This window comes from Nannobrachium achirus, assembly GCF_963921795.1.
Source record: "Nannobrachium achirus genome assembly, chromosome: 1".
NCBI classification, from domain to species: domain Eukaryota; kingdom Metazoa; phylum Chordata; class Actinopteri; order Myctophiformes; family Myctophidae; genus Nannobrachium; species Nannobrachium achirus.
This window is the reverse complement of record NC_137810.1, coordinates 51075966-51098943: the sequence shown is the minus strand read 5'-3', so window position 1 is coordinate 51098943 and position 22978 is coordinate 51075966. Positions and strand designations below refer to the sequence as shown.

Here is a 22978-nt window from a genome sequence, read left to right as displayed (position 1 = left end):
CCGCATTGTTCACAGGAGGGTGAGAACAGCTTTAGCACTGACTGACACAGCTGCAATTAATTACTGTCACGTACCACGCCACCTGTACTGTGTGGAACTGAAGTTTCAGATTGGCTATGAGTGTCAGGCAGTGGTTTAAGCAAAGTAACTAAGTATTTGTACTTTACTTGAGTATTGACACAACTCCTACAATGTTTGCCCTAAAATCACACAAGTACACAGTATATGTCTAGACTCATGTCTTCAACATGGGTCTGTCCCATTTAGCGCCACCTTCAGGCCGATTTTTTAAAACACATTTTTGGACACCGCTCCTACAAATTGTGCCCTAAAATCACGCAAATCGGTATACAATATGTCTAGACTCATGTCATCAACATGGATCTGTCCCATTTAGCGCCACCTTCAGGCCGACTTTTTAAAACACATTTATGGACACCGCTCCTACAAATGTTGCCCTAAAATCACGCAAATCGGTATACAATATGTCTAGACTCATGTCATCAACATGGATCTGTCCCATTTAGCGCCACCTTCAGGCCGATTTTTTAAAACACATTTTTGGACACTGCTCCTACAATTTTTGCCCTAAAATCACGCAAATCGGTACACAGTATGTCTACACTCCTGTCATCAACATGGATCTGTCCCATTTAGCGCCACCTTCAGGCCGATTTTTTCAAACACATTTTTGGACACTGCTCCTACAGATTTTGGCCTAAAATCACGCAAATCAGTACACAGTATGTCTACACTCATGTCATCAACATGGATCTGTCCCATATAGCGCCACCATCAGGCCGATTTTTTCAAACACATTTTTGGACACTGCTCCTACACATTTTGGCCTAAAATCACGCAAATCGGTACACGGTATGTCTACACTCATCTCATCAACATGCATGGATCTGTCCCATATAGCACCACCATCAGGCCGATTTTTTCAAACACATTTTTGGACACTGCTTGTACAGATTTTGCCCTAAAATCACGCGAATCGGTACACAGTATGTCTACACTCATGTCATCAACATGGATCTGTCCCATCTAGCGCCACCATCAGGACGATTTTTGGCCTATTTGACCAACGGTCGCTTATCTCCCGATTAGGGAGTCTTACTGGTTTGTTACAGAGTAGGAAAATCAGGTCGCAGTTACTATGAAAACCTCCACCGGCTGTCTGTCTGTCTGCCTGTCAGTCACGTCACACTTTTCTCCAACTCATATCTCCGCCACCGTTGCCCCTATCCATGCCAAACTTTGCACACACACTCCTTGCCTGCCAAACCACAGCCCGCATTTCTCACATGGCCCTCTTCTAGCGCCACCATGAGGCTGATCTTTGCAAAACACATTTTTGGACACTGCTCCTACAGATTTTGCCCTACTTAAAGTCACACAAAGCGGTACACAGTATCTCTACAGTCATGCCCACAACCTCCACCCCTCATTTCTCAAATGACCCTCTTCTAGCGCCATGTGAGGCCCACACTTGCAAAACACTTTTTTTTGGACACTGCTCCTACAGATTTTGCCCTAAAATCACACAAAGCGGTACACAGTATCTCTACACTCATGCCATCAACACGCATCTGTCCTATCTAGCGCCACCATCAGGCCGATCTTTGCAAAACACATTTTTGGACACTGCTCCTACAGATTTTGCCCTAAAATCACACAAAACGGTACATGTGATCTGACGGTCGCTTATCTCCCCATTAGGGAGTCTTAAGGCCACTTTTAACCGCACAGATTCGGCGACGATTCGGCGGCGGAAGGCGGCGGAACGCGTCTGTTGCCGAACGGGAGCTCATCGTCAGGTTTTCGGCAGCGGGTCGGGAACCTTATCGACCGAAAACTGGAAAACTGGACTTGCTCAGTTTTGTTCAGTCGCCCCTCGCCGTCGGTAAGATTGAGGGAGTTGTAGAATAGTTTACTACTGCTCCAAAACCAAGCCAAAACAAGCCAGAGACATTTTCCCGTCGCATATTTTTACTAAATACCATATTCTCAATCTCAACTCTCAATTCCTATTCCAATCGGATCCAAAGCAAAGCTAGTAGTAGGCTAGTAATAGTCCATCAAGTGCCCGTGTTGTTGTTTTCTCTTTTTTCCTCCTCTGCACGGAGAACAGAGCTGCCTCCGGCCGGGTTAGGGTTGCCAGATTCTGTGAGTGAAATACACGACCAGGTCTATGAAAATAAGCCCAAAAGCGCGACCAGTTTCACCTCTGAACTCTATTACATTAGTTATTTTATAAAATAATGTTGAAAGCAAGGCCAAATAAGCAACTACACTTCAGAAACAAGCCCAAACAAAAGCAACCCACACAACTAGCAACATTATAGGAAAAGAGGATCAACGTTGCTTATAAGGAGCAGACCTGGCACCACTGCCATACAGTAACTACAGTCGGCGTCGTCTGAAAAAAATAAAATTAAAAATAAGTGCTTAGTTTTTTGCAGTTCTTTGCAGTCTGTGTACAGTCAGAAGGAGTCTCCTGTAGGCTGTTTGGTGTGTAGACACCTTTATGGGTTATTCTCTCTGTTTATCCATATGTCATTTAATCCTGGCTTACACCGTGGTTTAAGTAAATTAACTAAGTACATTTACCTAAATACTGTAGGCTAAGTACAATGTTGAGATGTGTGTACTTTACAAGAGTATTTCCAACTTCCAACACTTTTATTTTTACTCCACTACATCTCGGATTCAAATATAGTACTTTTACTCCATTACATCTATTTGAACACTTTAGTTACTAGTTACTTTGTAGATTTAGATTAGTATTACAAAACTTACATTATGCACTTCAGCTAGGCTGTATATCAGTTTTGGCCATTTGAAAATAGCTGATCTAAATGCTTGCGATGCGACCCATTGCGAGCTTGTAGATCAGCTATTTTCAAAAGATGTCGAAAGATGAAAACTTGAAATGGGACATTCTGCATAATGAGTACTTTTAATTTTGTACAATATAGAAATACTGGTACTCAGAAATTCACAACCTACTTAGACTAAGCAGGATTTCAGAAAATTTTCTTATTTAAAGTGCTGAAGGCAAATCATGTTAATGGCATAAATGATTAGGGCGTATTAAAGGAGTGGTTCCTATTGATTACTCTTGCTATGGAGACTTGAGTTCAATAATATTTTTTGAGTTTTTGTTGCATTCCTAAGACAATAATTTGATAACAATAAATGTACCCCCATTGATTTGGGTCCCCATCCGGAAACTTGACTTTGACTTTTTTTTGTCATAGCAATGTGCATGTAGATTGCATGACAGTAGAGATACTGTGTACCGCTTTGTGTGATTTTAGGGCAAAATCTGTAGGAGCAGTGTCCAAAAATGTGTTTGAAAAAATCGGCCTGAAGGTGGCGCTATATGGGACAGATCCATGTTGATGACATGAGTGTAGATATACTGTGTACCGATTTGCGTGATTTTAGGGCAAAAATTGTAGGAGCAGTGTCCAAAAATGTGTTTGAAAAAATCGGCCTGATGGTGGCGCTATATGGGACAGATCCATGTTGATGACATGAGTGTAAACATACTGTGTAGCGATTTGCGTGATTTTAGGGCAAAATCTGTAGGAGTAGTGTCCAAAAATGTGTTTTAAAAAATCGGCCTGAAGGTGGCGCTACATGGGAAAGATCCATGTTGATGACATGAGTGTAGATATACTGTCTACCGATTTGCGTGATTTTAGGGCAAAAATTGTAGGAGCAGTGTCCAAAAATGTGTTTTGCAAGAATCTGCCTCATGGTGGCGCTAGAAGAGGGCCATGTGAGAGTGGAGGTTGTGGTTTGGCAGGCAAGGAGTGTGTGTGCAAAATGTGGCATGGATCGGGGCAACGGTTGCGGAGATATGAGCAGGGGAAAAGTGTGACGTGTGACTGACAGACTGACAGACTGACTGACAGAGGGACGGACTGACAGCCGGTGGAGGTTTGGATAGTATAGGAGTGCAAGTAACTGCGACCGTTAGGTCGCAATAAATAGGCCATCAACATATTTAATAGTCACCTAAGTATGTGATGAAATAAACCAACAAATAATCTAAAACCAGGTCATCTCAGCACAATAACTGAACTGGCATTTCAGGGGTTAAATGTTTGGTGCTAAAATGACATGGAGTGTGATTGGTGAGAGCAGCAGTCAATCTAACAGGGGGAGCCAATAAGAACATTGCTTGCTGTGAGTTGGCTGAGTTAGCCAATCAGGTGCTAAGGACCGCCCTGTTTTTTACTTTCTGGACCAGGAAGTGTAGACATGCTTCCTTGTTTTTCTGTTGCATGAGAGAGGACATGAGATGGTTTTCTGAGTGAACACAATTCATTCTGAAGTGAAGATGTTTGATTGAGAAGTGACTTTGATTGAACAGAACTAGAAGGTTTATGAAGAAAGATACTTTTAGAGAGAAAGAAGCAAAATCGTTTTTGCTAATTATTTGGTTAGCACACTACCTCAGTGAAAACGTTTTTTTTTCTTCACCTTTATTCATTGCAAGAGCAGCACAGCATTGGTCTTTGATGCATCTCCCTTGGTAAGCTAACAAGAACTTTTCTCATTTGAGTTTGTGAACCTGAAGGGAAAAGTAATTGTGTTGATAACACATAGCTAGCATACAGGCCTCAGGCCTGTTGCTATCCCTGCTGCTAGCTACTTTGCTTCCTATTTATGCCCAGATATCTTTCTTAAAAACAATGAGGGGTTTGAGACCTTTGTGTCTATTGTTGAAACATGCTTTGGTGCACTCTGTATCATTGTGGTAATGTATGAGAAGCTATTTAAGCTATTAAATCTAGCTAACTGTATCAAATGTGGTGTTGCAGCAGGCTAGCCAAGCACTTATTGTTTAGTTTACATAATGTGTCTACATCAAAACCACTCGGTTTGAATGGAGTAAGTCACTGTGATGCTCTGTAGTAGCTACAACTACATTGCTATTGAGTAAGTATTAATAGTTCAATTCATAGTTAAAGGTGATACACCATTACACCATGCATTTAAGTATTTATGTCATATTGTTTATGTCCCAAAAACGTTTTTCAAAAGGTTTGAGGCTAAATTACCACTCCTGAATGGCTCTCAGAGCATTTCAGCTGCAGTACCACCTTTGGCCTGAACTGCGCCCACCCCCCCCCCCCCCCCCCCCCACCACCCCCCAAAAAAAATGTTAAAAAAAAAAAAAAAAAAAAAAAATAGCCTGTTTTGAGAACCCGTGGGATACTTTTAACCTTCGCCTTCTCAAAACCAGAGAAAGACACAACGGTTAGAAATGGGACTTTGTGAGGATAGAAGGTGCTAGTGGGACCCCAAAAAAAGGTTTTAAAATAGGAAAAGTGATATTTCATGGTGTATCACCTTTAAAGGGGAATACATACGGTATAATGGGAATTAATACAGTATTAAAAAGGATAATATTGCATCTAATAGGTCAGTGGTTTTCAACCAGCGGTCCGGGGACCACCAGTGGTCCTTGAGGGGGTTCCAGGTGGTCCCCAGCTAAATGAAGGAGAGTTGGTAACCCAATGGACCTTGAGAGCAAGAGCAAGCCAATTTGTTTTCATTTTATACTCTCAAGACTTAAATCAGAGCTCCTCAACAGGGGGTCCACCACCCCTAGGGTGCCCGGAGGTACTGCAGGGGGTCCATGACATTTTTGCTGGATTCAAAAAATATATATATTTATTTATTCATTATTTAAATTTTCAGTATAAATGTATTACTAAAATGGTCCTGCTGCACTTCCGTCCCCTCTGTAATAGGTGAAGATAAAAAGAATTATTTGAACCTCTGCTGTTATAGCGCCACCAGGAGGCAGATTTTTGCAAACCAATTTTCTCTACCAGGCCGAAACTGAGCACTCACACTCCTTGGGTGCCAGAGCAGAACCTCTGCACAATTTTCGGCATGGGCCTGTTATGGCGCCACCAGGAGGCTAATGTGTGCAAAACAAATTTTTGGACAGTACTTCTACCGATTTTGTCCAAAAATCACGCCAATCGGTGTTATTAAACGAAACAGGTCTTTCAGATTTTTCAAATTCCATCCTGTTTGGCTAAGATTGGCTTCCAAAGGTTGCAAGTGTGCTCCCTTTTGAACAAAATGCCTCAAATCATGAACACAGAGTGCAATGCAAGTGAAATATTGCACACACATTCCCTAGGCAGAGTGCCAATGCCAGTTTAAAATGTTCAAATCAGCTTCATGGTGGCTGTGAAAAAAAAAGAAAAGAAAGAAATACTGAACTGTAACATCTTTATGAACAAAACATGTCTAAAATGCCGAAAGAGGAGAACCTTCTATTAATGTACATTTTGTATTTTGTTGTCGCAGCATCTAGAAGCACCAAGAAATGAGTCTCCAACCTCTTTCAAGTCACCGTCCGAGTCCAGCTACTTGACCTCTGCCACCTCAAATTCCTCAAGCTCCTCTCCTTCAAGCGATGGCAGGAGGAAGAAGTGTACGGCGATAGTTGTACACAAACTGGACTGATATTATATTAGTTGCAAAGGAAGTCACTTGACCAAAAATATTACTACTTCTGTTTGTGCCAGTAAAAAGTAAGATAAATGGTGAAAGTGACTTTCTGCACGCCAAGCTCCAGTCATCTTGATTTTTTATCTCATACTACTAGCAAATATGATATGATTCAATTTCCACTTGAATTTGAGGATGTCCTTCTGATGGGGGCTGTGCACTGGCAGATGAGCCAGTAGGATAGAACATCAGTAGGAGGAATGCATTGGCATTTATTTTAATACCCAAATTGGACACAACCTTTTAGTCAACTGGCAACATTTTCTCCATGTTCATATAGCCTAATTGGAACACACAAATGCTCAAAATGGAAAAAAACATTATCTACTCTGTCAATTTCTGTGGACACCTGCCTACCAGTGACATCATTGTTGTCATAGTTTTTAAAACACAATGTCTACTTTTTCATCATGCGATCTTTCCAGGAATAGAATGCCCACAATAACTTAGATTCCCCATCGATGATTGATTGATTGAGTTATGTATTAGAAATTTTGCATAGGAAAAGGTACAGTTTCATAACACTGATACAAGGTCAACAAAAAGGAAACTCTGGTAAGGCGATGCTTATTTCCGTTGAGATCCTTCTCTTTAACTCATAACATTGAATGACAGACAGATAGAACACAGTACTGTGCAGTAGATCTATATCAGAAAAGCACTTGTAAACAAGTGGTGGGGGGTAAGGTTAGGACAGGATAGTTGTTACCAGTTTGGAGCAGCTGCCGCCTGTAAGTGGTTTTTCAGGGCTGTTTTAAAGCACGTTAGGGATTTGCACTCCTTTAAGGCCTTCAGTAGGGCGTTCCACATTTTAGTGGTATAGCAGGAGAACGAATTTGACCCTTAGGACCATAATTGCTTCGTTAGGGTCCTATCCGTGGAATAGGATGTCACTAGTAGGCCGGTGTCTTAACTGTTCACAGCCAATGATAGCAAAACATAATGAGCATTAGTTAGGACCAAGTATATGAACAAAAAAGGGTGTAAATCGGTGAAGTGGTCCTTTAATATTGTAGTGTTTATTCTATAGTAGAGAACTTGCACAAAAGTAAGGCAATTAATACATTGTTGGTTCTATAGGGAAAACAAATAATGTAAGTGCTTCCTTGGTTAAAACATTGTTTTTATATGCCATCATTCTTTCACATTTGATTGTTGTTTCCCCACATAACCCTTCCCTGGTAAGATAATTGGTAAATCAACTTGTGTAACAATGTATTCTGGCAATGTTAGATGTGAAATGTCTAATCGTTAATAAGTGCATTGTTAACAATTTGTTGATGTTAATAAGACACTGTTTAGTTGTTGTTAAAGGGTTTATGAATGTTTATAGCTGACTGTTCCCACTTTAAACCAAGTACCTGCAAAATGTCTATTAACATGTTGATAGGTGCCTACATTAACAATTTGTTAACGTTAATAGACACTGTTTAGTTCTTATAAGTGGTTTATAAATGTTTAGAGATGACTGTTCCCACTTTAAACCAAGTACCTTCAACATAACTATTAACACGTTAATAGGTGCATTGTTAACAGTCTGTTAATGTTAATAAGACACTGTTTTGTTGTTTAAAAATGTTTATAGATGACTGTTCCCACTTTAAACCAAGTACCTGCAAAATGCCTATTAACACGTCAATAGGTGCATTGTTAACAGTCTGTTAATGGTAATAAGACACTGTTTAGTTGTTTGTAAATGTTTTAGATGACTGTTCCCACTTTAAACCAAGTACCTGCAAAATGCATATTAACGTGTTAATAAGTGATTTGTTATTAATGTGTTAATGTTAATAAGACACTGTTTAGTTGTTGTTAAAGGGGTTATAAATGTTTACAGATGACTAACATTAGACTTCAAACAAAGTACATGCAAAATGCTTATTGACGCATCAATAAGTGCCTTTTTAACATTTTTTTAATGTTATTAAGACACTGTTTAGTTCTTATAATGTGTTTATTAATGTTTATAGATTACTGTTCCCACTTTAAACCAACTACCTGCAAAATGCCTATTAACACGTTAATAGGTGCATTGTTAACAGTCTTTTAATGTTAATAAGACACTGTTTTGTTGTTTAAAAATGTTTATAGATGACTGTTCCCACTTTAAACCAAGTACCTGCAAAATGCATATTAACACGTCAATAGGTGCATTGTTAACAGTCTGTTAATGGTATTAAGACACTGTTTAGTTGTTTATAAATGTTTATAGATGAATGTTCCCACTTTAAACCAAGTACCTGCAAAATGCATATTAACGTGTTAATAAGTGATTTGTTAATAATATGTTAATGTTAATAAGACACTGTTTAGTTGTTGTTAAAGGGGTTATAAATGTTTACAGATGACTAACATTAGACTTTAAACCAAGTACATGCGAAATGCTTATTGACGCGTCAATAAGTGCCTTTTTAACAATTTGTTAATGTTATTAAGACACTGTTTAGTTCTTATAATGTGTTTATAAATGTTTATAGATTACTGTTCCCACTTTAAACCAACTACCTGCATAATGCCTATTACCACGTTAATAGGTGCATTGTTAACAGTCTGTTAATGTTAATAAGACACTGTTTTGTTGTTTAAAAATGTTTATAGATGACTGTTCCCACTTTAAACCAAGTACCTGCAAAATGCCTATTAACGCGTCAATAAGTGCATTGTTAACAATTGGTTAATGTTAATAAGACTCTGTTTAGGTGTTTTTAAAGCCTATATAAATGCTTATAGATGACTGTCCCCACTTTAAACCAAGTACCTGCTAAATGTCTAATAACGTGTTAATAAGTGCCAACATTACCAATTTGTTAATGTTAATAGACACTGTTTAGTTCTTATAAGTGGTTTATAAATGTTCATAGATGACTGTTCCCACTTCCTGCCTATTTAAGTGTTAATAAATACATTGTTAACAAGTTGTTGATGTTTGTAAGTCTGTTTTCTAGTTAATAAATGACCGCTCCTCTTTAAACCAAGTGCATAAGACTTTTTCATACCCTATTAACAGTTTAATAATATATTATAAACAGTTCTATTAATTTTCATTAGATCCTTTACCAACGGTTAGGTTAACTTAGGGTAACTTATTAACGGTTAAGTAAAGCTTTATGAACATCTTATTAACATGTGTTAACATTTAATAAATATTATTAATGATTTATAAATTCCTTATAAACATTTATTAAGAATAAATGTGGTTTTCAAGCGTCTTATAAGGGTTTGTTACTGTTTATAAGACCCTTTTTTAGTTACCTTAATATATTATTATCAATGTATTAATGTTTATTAGTTCCCTTACCAACGGTTCAGTAGACTAATAACGGTTAGTTAATGCTGTGTAAATATCTTATTAATATCTATTAAACTGTTAATTAATGCTATGTAAATATCTTATTTACTTTTATTAATGGTTATTAACAATTTATGAATGTTTATTATATTCCTTAAAAACGTTTTAGAAAAATGAAAACGTTTTTCAAGTGTCTTATAAATAAGCAATTAACAGTTAATAAATGTCTTATAAACCTCCTTTTAACTTTTTGAATGCCTTACAAATGTTTATAAACAAGTAATAAGGTTAATAAGCGTCTTATAAATCGCCTATTAACGGTTATTAATTGTCTTATTAACATCCTCTCAACTATTAATAAATGTTTGTTAGATTGCTTACAAACATTAATAAGCTTCTTATACATATACTTATTAACATTAATAAATGATCTTTATAACTGTTAATAAATGTTTATTAACAGCACCTTAGTTTAAAGTGCTACCATTTTTTTCCTCATTCCAGCATTCCTTTCCATCACTGCATTAAATCCTCCATTCCGTTCATATAACATTTTTTATCGTCTTTCTCTCATTTCCTCTCTCGTTCCTGCCGGCGGCTGCAGTATCTCCCCTTATTGCTCGCTGACAGCAATCTGTGCGGCGCAGAAACCGTTGCTCCGCCATTGATTCCACACATCCCCATAAAGCAGGGCTGTTTCGCTGCTTCTTCTCTCTTTATATGTCAATTAGGGCTCCTCTCCGGGAGATCTACCGCTCGTCTCTGAGTCCACATAAAGAAAATGGAACAAGCATAAAAAGCCTCTGCGTACCCTTTTCCCACGGACCGGTGCAGTGTTATGGGGTCATATACTGTCTGTACCCATGCAACAGTGATTCAAGGCTTCTAAATGTCGCCCTGCGAGATATGACACAGGGATGTTTCATTGTTAGTGGAAATTTGTAATTTTTCAAAAAGACAACTATTAAAGAATATCAATGCTTTAACTCGAAAGGCATCTGTGTAATTTCAGATTTTAATAGCGTTGGCTGTTCAAAAGTAGTAGATGTACAAGCTCACAGCGCATCACTTCGTGCTGCGCTTCAAGCCGTTACATCTGCTATTTTTGAACATTTTTGAAATTTTTGAAATATATATATTTTTTTTTAACACAAATCTTCTCTTTTGGGGGCCCTGGCACAAAGATGGGCATACATTTTGGGGTCTTTTATATATATTTTTAAATATATATGTGGCGGAAGATCACCTCCGTTACATTGGTGCCGTGACCCGGATCTGGGCTTCCCCGTAGGAGGAGGTCAAAGGGGGGTGAGTGTGGCGGAGAGAGTCGCAGCCCCAGCCTGAAGCCTCAAAAGTCTAGTATCTGCTCTCATTCCATAGGCATATCCCTTTGGTGTGATGGTTAAGATATTGGACTTTCACGCGGGAGACCTGGGTTCAAAACCGGGTGGGGAGGGTTTGGATCACCTCTGTTACATATATAATATATATCAATTTGAAGCACGAAAAGTTTTGAGAAGAAGATTTAGAAGGCATTAAGTACAGTGTTGCATTGGTCCGGTCACGCATGTACGGTACATGCCGTCCCGTATCTCTCACGCGCACAGACATGCATCGATACAAAATAACCCCTAAGTTCACACCTCCACAACGTTTAGTGTTACAGCAGGGCGATTTAAGAGATGAGCCTGTATGCATGTCAATAGACCATTGTCTGAACCTGTTAACTCTTGTAATGTAGGTGTTAAACTACGTGCGCGTGACATCATTCAAATCACGTCCCCCAAAAAACATTGAATCGGATTGTATATAGAGAGACAGGAAGCTGACGGTAAAGAAGGGGGAATACTTGCAACACGTGGTTCCGTCTGGAGTCCAAGCGAAGACGATGCAACATATGGTCAGCGATCGGAACAATCGCCCACCGGGACGCAGCACCGAGCCTCCTACTTTTTAATAGTTTGAGCAGACTGTACTGTACGTCTCTCTTAGCGGTCACTGGAGCGCGAAACCCTCCAGGATCTTGTTGACTCTCCTCCTCCTCCATAATATTTTATGGATGAGAGAGGGTATAGCTCAATGAGACAAAAGAGTTGATCTCATTTTCCAGACAGGGCCTGTCTAAAGGTATAAACATTTAACACTGTTGCACGGAACGCTGCGACATTACACAACCGTGGCCCACTGAAAGTAAACACTGGCCCGAGATTGATTTAGGAAAATATTTAAAAAACAATTGCAGGGCTTTTTTCCCTAGAACGTACGTAATCAAGTAACAATCTCTGCAACCATTAATCGAGGCAAGGGATTTCAATGAGCCGTGCATACTCCAGCGTTCCATGTCTGTTACCTCTCACGACATGCACTATTCTCCACACGCACACATGTAGAGAGGAAGTTACGGTAGCTTTTCACTGGAAAGAAATTACAATCCATTTCTGCACCAACAACGATAAAAGGGATTTAAGTGGAAAATGACCAAGTTGGAATTTATTCCTCCCCTGTAGCGATCTGTTCTTTTCCCAGTAGGGTCGCCAACTTGAAGAGGGGGAGAAAAAGAAACAGAAAAGGCTATTGCCAGCTCGAGTGCCATGGGTCGTTCTGCCAATATTGATACCTCTGCGTAATACTTCAAAATCCTTCGTTTAATAATTTAATCCCAAATACCCCCATCCAGCACAGTGGCCCCATTAAGGCTGCTCTATTTCATTACCATTTTTTCTCCTTATCTAGGACATGCATAATCTTTCAACCGCTGGTCCGATTTCTTTCTTCCCTTTGTGTGTGTGTGTGTGTGTGTGTGTGTGTGTGTGTGTGTGTGTGTGTGTGTGTGTGTGTGTGTGTGTGTATGTGTGTGTGTGTGTGTGTGTGTGTGTGTGTGTGTGTGTGTGTGTGCGCGCGCGCGTGCGTGCGTGCGTGCGTGTGTGCAAGTACAGTATCTTGCAGTGGTGGAAAAAGTTAAAGTATCAATAGGCCTACTCCAGTGTAAAAATGCTCTGGCGGAACTCGAAATGTACTTTAGTAAAAGTACAAAAGTATTGGCATTAAACCATACTTAAAGTACCAAAAGTAACAATGTGTCACAATGTGATTTTCAAACAGCCTAGGTATAAAATAGGGCTAAGTGTATTAACTTACATGTTTTATAATACATTTATATCTGCAAAGTAACTAGTAACTAAAGTTTTCAAATAATTGTACTGGAGTAAAGGTACAATATTGGGATCCTTGATGTAGTGGAATTGAAAATAAAAAGTACAAATACCTCAAAATTGTACTTAAGTACAGTACTTAAGTAAATCTACTTAGTTACTTTACACCACTGGTATCTGGTGTGTAATAGAAGCACTTTAACAAGCACACATCACACAGGAAAGGCTGACAGAGAGAGAGAGAGAGAGAGAGAGAGAGAGAGAGAGAGAGAGAGAGAAGCGGTAGTGAGAGCGAAAATTAGAGCAAAACCAAAAAAGAAAGGATGAAAGCAAAAGATACTGGGGAGATAGAGAGACACACACACAGAGAGGAGAGAGAGAGACAGAGAGTGAGAGTCATAGTAACCATAACGAGCGATAAAGCCATTAGGAATTTCAGAGCATATTAAACTATCCATTTGCATGCTAAGCATACAGCCCCGCAGCAGGACAGGGTCATTCTCCCTTTTTTTTTTCTTTTTTTTTTTTGGTGGCGGCCGTTGATTCAACATGGCGAGAATTCCACACAACCTCCCTTTCATCACCACCCAGCCGCTCTCTCCACTCCCCACATCTTAATTAGTGTCTAAAGACGCTGCACGTCATTGATCGTTCGAGGGCAATTTGCTACCGAGAGGCCCATTTATACCCTGTCGAAAAGGTTGTGTTGTACAACAAAAGCGATCCGTTTCCCCAACTTTTATTTCAGACAAATGACGGTGACGTTCGAACAAAGCAACAGGGCCATATGTTTTTACTAGCCATAAATTATAACTCTTGTAGAGCACTTTTATTTCGAAGGCATTTTTATTCTACAAGAGGAGCACTGCTGGTTGAGCCCTTTTTCCCCCTAGCTGCTCCAAAAATGCACAAATACAATATATAGGTGCTCACTGTATTGCCGAAACTGTTCTCTTCCGACCTGGCAACTACTATTTATTCTTCAATAAAGAAGTGTTTTACTCCAGCTTGTCCAGGAATATCAGTGCATTTCCTCGTTTCCCGCTGTTGCGCAGTAGCGCTTATGTGGCGAGACAAGGAAATGCACTGAGATTCTGGGACAAGCTGGAGTAAAACCCTCATATGGACTGACACAGTTGTTAGTTCAGTTGCCAGGTCGGTAGAGGACAGTTTCGGCAATGCGGTGCGCACCTTATATATTGCATTTGTGCATGTTAAGAGCAGTTAGCGGAAAGAAGGGCTCAACCAGCAGAGAGTCCCCGCTCCCCGTTATAACTCTTGTAGAGGGTGGTCTTCAAAATAAAAGTACTCTACAAGAGTTATAATTTATGGCTATGTTTATAGCGAGGTGTGGAGCTCCACAAAACCCCCCCCACCATCCCGACCACCCATCCACTCCACCCCCACCCCCAACTCCCTCCCTCCCATTTCAGCAGCTAAACAATCTCTTAATGACTTTGTTTTAGGAAATTACCTGCCTAAACACTCATAATGAAAATCAATGCGGCGCCGTGGAAATTGACAAATGAACAGGTCCGTGTAAACATGGTCCAGGGTGGACGCAGCAGCACGGATGTGACTGGCGCTCTGCTAATCAAGACTGAAGGTAGTTGGCATTGATTGGACGACGTGGAAGTGAATAATATGCAACATAATCTATTCAGGGATGGATATTTGACCTGCTCGCCGGCGGACTGACAAGCATTTTTCTGTCTAGTCCACTGTCCTCATTCACATCACTCTGAATAGAGTAATGGTAATGGCAAGGGCTGTGTCCACAAAGGAGTTTCTTTTTTTTTTCCGAGGGCATGCTTTCAATGGGAGCATTGCGTGTTTACACTGTGCTGGAAACAACAGCAGCGTGACGAGGCGCTGAGCATCTTTGTGTGTTCACATGTGGCGTTTATATTTGGGCATACACAGCTGAAAATATTTGAGAAATATTTTAGAAATATTTTAGAAATATTTGGGTGCTTGGAAGCGTCTTTAGGAGAGTGCCAGCTTGGGAAGAAGTGTTTATGTCACACATGGGCAACATACGGCCCAGGGGCCTGACCCGGCCCTTTGGCCATCTCAATCCGGCCCGCCAAGTCCTCAAAGAAAAACAAAACGACCCCCTGAAAAATTACTCAAATTAATAGTATCGCAATTCATATTTACCATTTGAGTCTACTATACCTCCATTCCTACACCTGTATGTACTCAAAGTGTAACATTTATATCATAATGAAAGTGAAACAGTTTATAACATAATGCAATGTGTTTTATCAGTGACCTATGGAGTGGTGCATATCAGACAGTGTAAATTTATAGGCTCATAATAGTTGATACGGCATTGAAGTGGATTGTTTTATGCAAGCCATGCTTTTATTGTATAAGGCCAGAGTACGCCAGAGTGATACAGTAGCGCCTACAGTACAGCTGAAAACATTTAAATGAAAACAAAAAAGTTGTGAAAGCAAGTAGCCTAAGTAAGTTAAGTAGCTTAACTTATTCTAAAGTAGACTGGCATGTCTTCCAAATTCATGCAGTTTTAACATAATTCAGCACTATCGGTATGTGTTTCAAGTTGCAATTCAATTGCAAAATGTGTGGACTTTCACTCACTCTATCGAAGTCATTATGGCCCTCTGAAAATAAATGCTGCCCACCCCTGGTTTAGGTGGACACACGGCCAATGGCACCTCCCTTCTTTGGGCCCTATTTTATGCACCTCCTTACCCCTTAGGCCTAAACTTTTTGCCATTTTTTACTAATTTGAAAAACATTTGAGAATAGTTCAAATAGTCAATCTATTTCCATGTATGTATTTCCAACGTATCCATGTAGATTGGCTATTTGAACTATTTGAACTATTTTTCAAAATAGTAAAAACATGCCTAAAATGTTTAGGCATAAGGGGTAAGCCGAAACACAAAATTATCATGGCCAATTATGTTTATCAGAGAATATGTGCAACGCTGCTGCTGTACAGTATTAGGCTGCATACAATTAAAGTAGTTGAAGTATTATAATGTATCACCTTTAATATATGCATTGCGATTATGATACAGAAGTGCTCACATTATGATAAACAGCAAATTGCATGATATAACACTGTACTTTTGTCAGTGATAACATTATGCTGGTACCATACGTCAAGCGTTGTGCACTGAAATGGTCTACACAATGTAGCCATTTGTCACAATTATAGAGATACTTTGGCTTGGAAACATTGGCGCGCATACACAAGATGGGCATCGCATGTGCGCGTGTGCAACCACACACACACACAGGCACACACGCACACACACACACACACACACACACACACACACACACACACACACACACACACACACACACACACACACACACACACACACACACACACACACACACACACACACACACACACACACAGGGCAGGCACACACACACTGCATGCAAACACGCACGCACACACACACGTGTGCACACACACACACACACACACACACACACACACACACACACACACACACACGGTCTGCTCTCTGCTCTCTTCACTTTAGTATCTACTTATTCCACTGTCCCGTGAAATCCTATAGCCCTCGGTTTCTAATTATGCTAATCGAATGCCTACTGCCTGACATTTATTCATACATTATTAATAGCAGAAACAATAGAATCTCTGGTTGGATATACTGACTTCTTGACTTCTCATCTTCTCTCTCTCTCGCTCTCTCTGCTCCTCCACCATTCATCTCATTATTCCTCTCTCATCTCTCGCTCCATCTTTCTCGCCCCTCTGACCTCCTTTCTTCTCTCCATGACTGCCTCTCTCCTCTTCACCTCCTGTAAGTGTGTGTGTGTGTGTGTGTGTGTGTGTGTGTGTGTGTGTGTGTGTGTGTGTGTGTGTGTGTGTGTGTGTGTGTGTGTGTGTGTGTGTGTGTGGGGTTTGGATGTCAAGCAATTATTCTGACGTCAACGAGAGGGGGGAATTTGAGAAATGTCCCATAAAGATAATGTGCCCTGATAAGGCTGTGTATGTGTGAGTGTGTGTGTGTGTGTGTGTGTGTGTGTGTGTGTGTGTGTGTGTGTGTGTGTGTGTGTGTGTGTGTGTGTGTGTGTGTGTGTGCGTGCGTGCGTGCGTGCGTGCGTGCGTGCGTGCGTGCGTGCGTGCGTGCGTGCGTGCGTGCGTGCGTGCGTGCGTGCGTGCGTGCGTGACTATAGCTCCATTAAACAGATGGGCTTCAACAATAGCTCTCCTTCACGGAGAAAGGGACACAAGAGACAGAGACAGAGTATGAGACACACAGTGGTGGAAAAAGTTCTCAAATGTTTTACTTGAGTATGTATCAATATTGCAAGTTAGAAATACTCTGTAAATGGTGCATTTATTGCGACCGAAGGTTGCAGTTTACTATGAGAAACATCACAGCTTGTCCACATGTAGACATGTATACATGTTTATGGTCTATGGGTTTGCCGCTCTGACATCATGCTATGATGTCACTGTGATGTCAGGGGAACCGCTCTACCAGAATGGGTTTGCCGCTCTGACATCACACTCTGGCTTCACTGTGATGTCACACTAACAGAATCCCTTTATGCCCATATGTGGAGTTCCCTGATGTCATCAATATTAATGATGCCCTGTTAGAGAGATCCCTGTGATGCCAGGGGCAGGCCCGGCGGCTGCAGACAATGGCTGAGACTGCCTAAGTGAAGGGTGCCCACATTCTGGGCACCGAGTTTTGTCCACGCTGAACCCATATCGAGCCCCCCAGTACTATGACGTCAGACTATGATATAATATAATCATAATAGCATGCAGACAGGCGGTTACCATGGCGAGGAAACTGTGTAGTATCAGTGATGTCAGCATGCAGATGGTCAGATGGACGGACAGACGGACGGACGGACAGACAGACAGACATTCGCTAAATTCATAGTTAGATGGTAAATAGTGCATTTACGGTATATACTGTAGCGCTTTTATCCAAGGCACCAACCTGCACATCGGGAGCAAATAGGGGTTCAGAGTCTTGGTCAAGGACACTTCGAAACTAACTCTGGAGGAGTACTTACTCAAGTCTCCATGGGGTGAGTAATCAATAGAAAAAAAGTAATTTTGGGGGTGAACTACTCCTTTAAGTACAGTACTTGAGTAAATAATATACTTAGTTACTTCACACCACACTGCAAGAGACAGAGAGAAGGGTGTACATAGTGTGAGAGACACTGCTGTTAAATTTTACTGTGTAAATATAGTGGTGTTCTTTGGTTACAGAACGAGCATGGAAGTGTGAGTGCATTTGCATTGTGCCGTGCAGTGCATCCGTAACCACAGTAAAAATCGCTCCCTCCTTTGATTTTGCATGACGAAATCCGACCTCGGGTATTCAAATGTGACAAGTCGCAATTGCACAAAACCCAACCGCTACGGTGATTAATTTATGTTTGCAGTAGCAAAGATTGAAGGCATGCCCCGCTTGCTTTTTGAAGAAAATTACTCAGTACTGCGTTCACTATTAATTCAAAAAGGGAATCAAGGCAGAAAGAGGTGACGACGAGTGCTTATAAATTATGTTTGTCATATTTCTGGGGGGATATAAATTATACCTCCACACTTGGCTGTTAGCGGGAGAAGCTATGATAATGACAGGCGAGGCAGAGTTGCGCATAACAAGAAGTTGACAGGAAAGTGCTCAGTGGTCGGTTTCTCTCCGAGAGGCGAGAACCGCCATCACAGTCCTAGCGTTTAGAGAAGTAACAATCTGTCTGTCATGTGCGCGGCTTGTGAGGGCTTATGGGTAAAGTCAATAGCCATTCCCTGTGCTTTTTCTTCTCCAAAGTGCTGCTGTTGTTTCCTAGATGGATTGGAGTGGCCTGACTTCATTTGCGTATAGTTTTGTATTATTTTTCATGAGCATCACATCCACCACAGTTCCTTCCACGCTGAAAAATATAGTACCTGTGGTTTAGCAGCACACACTAGGCTGCTGCCAGAGGTGTGATTTGTGTTGACGACGGCAAAGTATTTAATTTAAGTTAACAGCCTCTCCACCGTATACTCTGCCATTCTCTCCCTTAACCTTTCTCATTGCCTCTCCCTTTCCGCACCTCATTATGTCAAACGTCTGGAGTGTTATATCCAGCCTCGCTCTTCCACCGACACCTACAGCATTACCCTCCCAGCCCCTCACTTTATCTTTGCGTGTGTGTGTGTTCTGTGTGTATGGGTGTGTGTGTGTGCGTGTATGTGTGCGTGTGCACTGTGCATGTCTGTGTGTATGGGCACAACAGCAAAGGCAGTGGCAACATCGGACTGAGCTGAGACTGCAAGGGAAGACTGCACGTCTCCCTGCTGTGGACCATTCTGTCTCTCACTCTGTGTTAATTCTTTTTGCCATAGACTAAACTTAATCTCTCCATCTGGTTTCCAGGCAATCAAGCTCCTCACTGTATACATCATGGTCATGAACAAATAGCTGTAACCATGTCATTAAATGGGTGCCAGGGGGCTCTGCATAAGTAGCCATGACAGAATAATGGATTTGATATCAAAAGATATCTCTTCCATTTACAGGTCCTCCATCATGCTATATAAGCATTCTACTGCGAAGCAGAGCATGTTTGGCCTGTGTAATGATCATTCTGCTCTCTAACATTTCAGCTAACACCCCTGATGTCATTGTTGTTTAACGAAAAGTAACCATAGGGAGGTGTTCATTCTCGAGGACGGCTGTCCTTTTGATTACAGCTTAAAGGAAGCCTTCCTAACCAAAGTACTAAAATTATTTTAAATTGTTTTAGTAAAATAACATCAGCTGTAGAGCAGCAGACCATCTCACAGCTAGGCTACAGATTTTTTGGTTTTTAAACTTTTTTTTTTTTTTTTAATCTTTGGTAGCTTAGGGCACGTGCACAAGTTGGTTGGAAGGGGCCTTCAAATGGCCAGCCATTATTATTGTATTATTGTATGTGACAATGTTCTGCCTTATGCTGTTTTCCTACAGTATTATCTGACTGCACTGGCAATGTTTATGTCCTTTGTACAAGGCATTCTTGTACTTCTGTGTATGTGGACATAAATAAATATTTCAAATGTGTGCGTGTGTGCCGGCTTTTGTGTGTGTGTGTGTGTGCGTGCGCGTGCGTGCGTGCATGCATGCGTTTCTGTGTGTTTATTTGTTTGTTTGTTCGTTTGACTGTCATTCTAGGCTTAGGGGGTCTTTATACCAGGACGATTGGAAACGCTGCCGGTCTCGTTTTGGATTTATTACCCAAAAAACGTCGCGTTTACACCTTGTTGTTGGTTCGTTTTTCTGTGTTTATACTACAAGTTGACAACGCATGAATTCAAGCAAAATGTGTCATGTTCCCAGCCTACATAGGCCTATACTGTGTATTTACCCTTCAACTATAAAATATAGGCCTATATTGTTTTTAATGAGACATGCTTTGTAATTAGGCTATGCTCCCAAATCCATATTATTATCATCTGTTCGCATATTCAATGAGTCCCGCAAAAGGAGGTTTTTAGCGAGGTGAAGTGAAACACCAACAAAAGTCACCTGGAAGATGAAGGTCGGAACATTTATAGCCTATGGAGCATATTTCTGGACATTATCTACGGGGATGGGCTATATTAAGTGAGTTCTGTCTTCTAGCTGCAACACAGAAGTATAACGCACCATGCGAGGCAACTAACGGAGTAGGCTAGCCTACAGAGGCACATATGGGTATGGTAGTCTACCATACCTTGATTACAAGGGAAAATAATAAAATGTACTTCTTAAAATAAATTCATCATGCCTGTTGCTAAGTATTGGCAACATGACTGTCTTGCATGCGTGCCTTGCACGTGCAAGACCAGACAACAGTCATGTTGCCATACCTTAGCTCTTACTGAACTGACGCACTGCACTGGGATGCGGCGCAATGGAGGATGATGTGCCGTCGCCGTTGCAAAATAAACTAACGGAATAAATTAATGAACTGACGCCATACGCCACTGGCAGTCTGTTATTTCACTGGAAGTCACAATCATAGCCTTCCGTTATGGCTTTAAGTAAATTGCCTAGTTTGGAAGCAACATGCGTGCCTTAAGAGGAGGCTAGACGCACTGGAGAGAAAAAGCGACATGATTTCTTTGACTGGAGGAGAGGGAGCGAGGATATGGAGGAAGTTTTTGTGATGGTCTCTGACTGACTGGACAGTTATGTTTATTCTGTCTGTCTGTCTGTCTGTCTGTCTGTCTGTCTGTCTGTCTGTCTGTGTCTGTCTGTCTGTCTGTCTGTCTGTCTGTCTGTCAGCAAGACTCAGCATATTACAATAACTCACTCATTACCTGAAGTCCGCTGCGTCTGTGATGTGGCGCGGTGCATGAAGAATTAATCCAGTATTTTTTGGTGAGAAGTTGAAAAAGGGGGACGCAAAATAGTCATTAATCATAGCTTTGCTTAGAATGGAATACCATAGCCTAATGGTTTAATTTAACTTTGCGGAGAGGAGAGCTGTTGCAACTCCGACAGGCCAGCTAGGGTACCAGCCCAGGAGCGACGACTTGTGCGTAATTAGACATTTTTAAAAGGCTTTCATATAGACTACTCCTGACATTTTTCAAATGAGGTTTGTGCTAATAGATCACTGGGCTATTTTCTGGGTTTTAATTAGGCCTACAACAACACAAATAATAATAATACATTTTCGGTTAGTCTGACAGACTGACACTTATATGGAGCAGAGGAGGGGGTGCTATGACATCATCGCACTCTCCCTCACGGCCGAATTCCGATATTACACCGTTGCGAAACTGATGCGAAACCGCAGAAATGCACTTTCAGAGCCGAATTCGGAAAAGTATCGGTTAGGGTCATGAAACCGCGTCTCCGTGTGTCAAAATGGCCGAATCAATAGTAAAAACTATCGTCTACAAAAAAATCGACCTCATGTAATGACCCCCTTAATCTAGCTGAACGCGCTCACTCTCTCCTCTCCTTTTCTTGTCCCCTTTGTTTTTTTTTGTTTTGTTTTTTTGTATCTCTGCAGAGCCTGCATCGTGTTGCCATGGCGGCCGGAGCCCCTCCCCCTCTCTTCCTGCTGTGCTGGTTGCTCCATTTGGCCACTTCTTCATTCCCTGAAGAACCAGGGCCGCTAAACTTCATCCCCACTGAAGGTACTCTATCTCACTGGTTCTCAACCTGTGGGTCGGAACCCCCAGGGGGTCCCCACATTATTTTGGGGGGGGTCCCCAAATGATTAGCTTAATGTGCAACATTGTTTTCTCACTCAACAGTAAACAAATCAACATAAAGTTTATCTGAATCGACGGTATCTGCACATTTCTAAAGTGACAATTTAAGGACTTTTTAATTCCTCAGTCTAAAATGACAAATTAAACATCGGCCAAATTGTCAAACATTAGAGGCAGAAATTGTGAAAATAGCTGATCTACATGCTCACAGCGCCTCGCGTTGCGAGGCGTTGTGAGCATGTAGTTCGGCTATTTTCACAATAGAACCATTTCATACAAGATGTAATGCCTCAACTCCTAGTGAGGCATTACATTTTGTATGAAATGGTTCTATGGGGGTCCCCAGTTAAAATATGATTATTTGGGGGGTCAGTGGTCTTCCCTTTAAGTAAATGTACTTAGTTACTTTCCACCATTGTCTTTATCACTCCCTCTCTCATACTCTCTCTCCCCATTACTCTCTCACTTAGTTTCTCGTTATTTCTCTCTCTCTCTCCCAGTGTCTCTGTATCTCATTTTCTCTTTCTCTCACTCTCACTCAGTTCTCTCTTTGTCTCTCTATCTCTCAGTTTATCGCTCTCTTTTTCTGTGGGATTCTGTCAGTTTCTCTAGTCTTGCCACAGGGTGTGATAATGGAGGTATGAAGGTCAGGCCGAGGGTGTCAGAATGGGGTCAAGGTGACCTTAGTGGTCGCTGCGTGGGCTGTGGAGGTCGGACAGGCTCTCACCCCTATAGCGTGTGAGCCCAAGGTCGGGGGTCAACAGG

At 41.1% G+C, this 22978-nt stretch overlaps 1 protein-coding gene across 1 annotated transcript in view; it reads left to right on the top strand.

The window, feature by feature from the left end:
- The window catches only part of sema6bb (sema domain, transmembrane domain (TM), and cytoplasmic domain, (semaphorin) 6Bb), a gene marked incomplete at its 3' end in the record, with an annotated part of 264150 nt that overhangs the window by 98649 nt on the left and 142523 nt on the right, over nucleotides 1-22978 (top strand). Inside the window, exon 2 of the mRNA XM_080751140.1 lies at nucleotides 22009-22135. Within this exon, the coding sequence (XP_080607266.1) occupies nucleotides 22027-22135 (109 nt within the window). The 5' untranslated portion in view covers nucleotides 22009-22026. The remainder of the gene's footprint in view (nucleotides 1-22008; nucleotides 22136-22978) is intronic.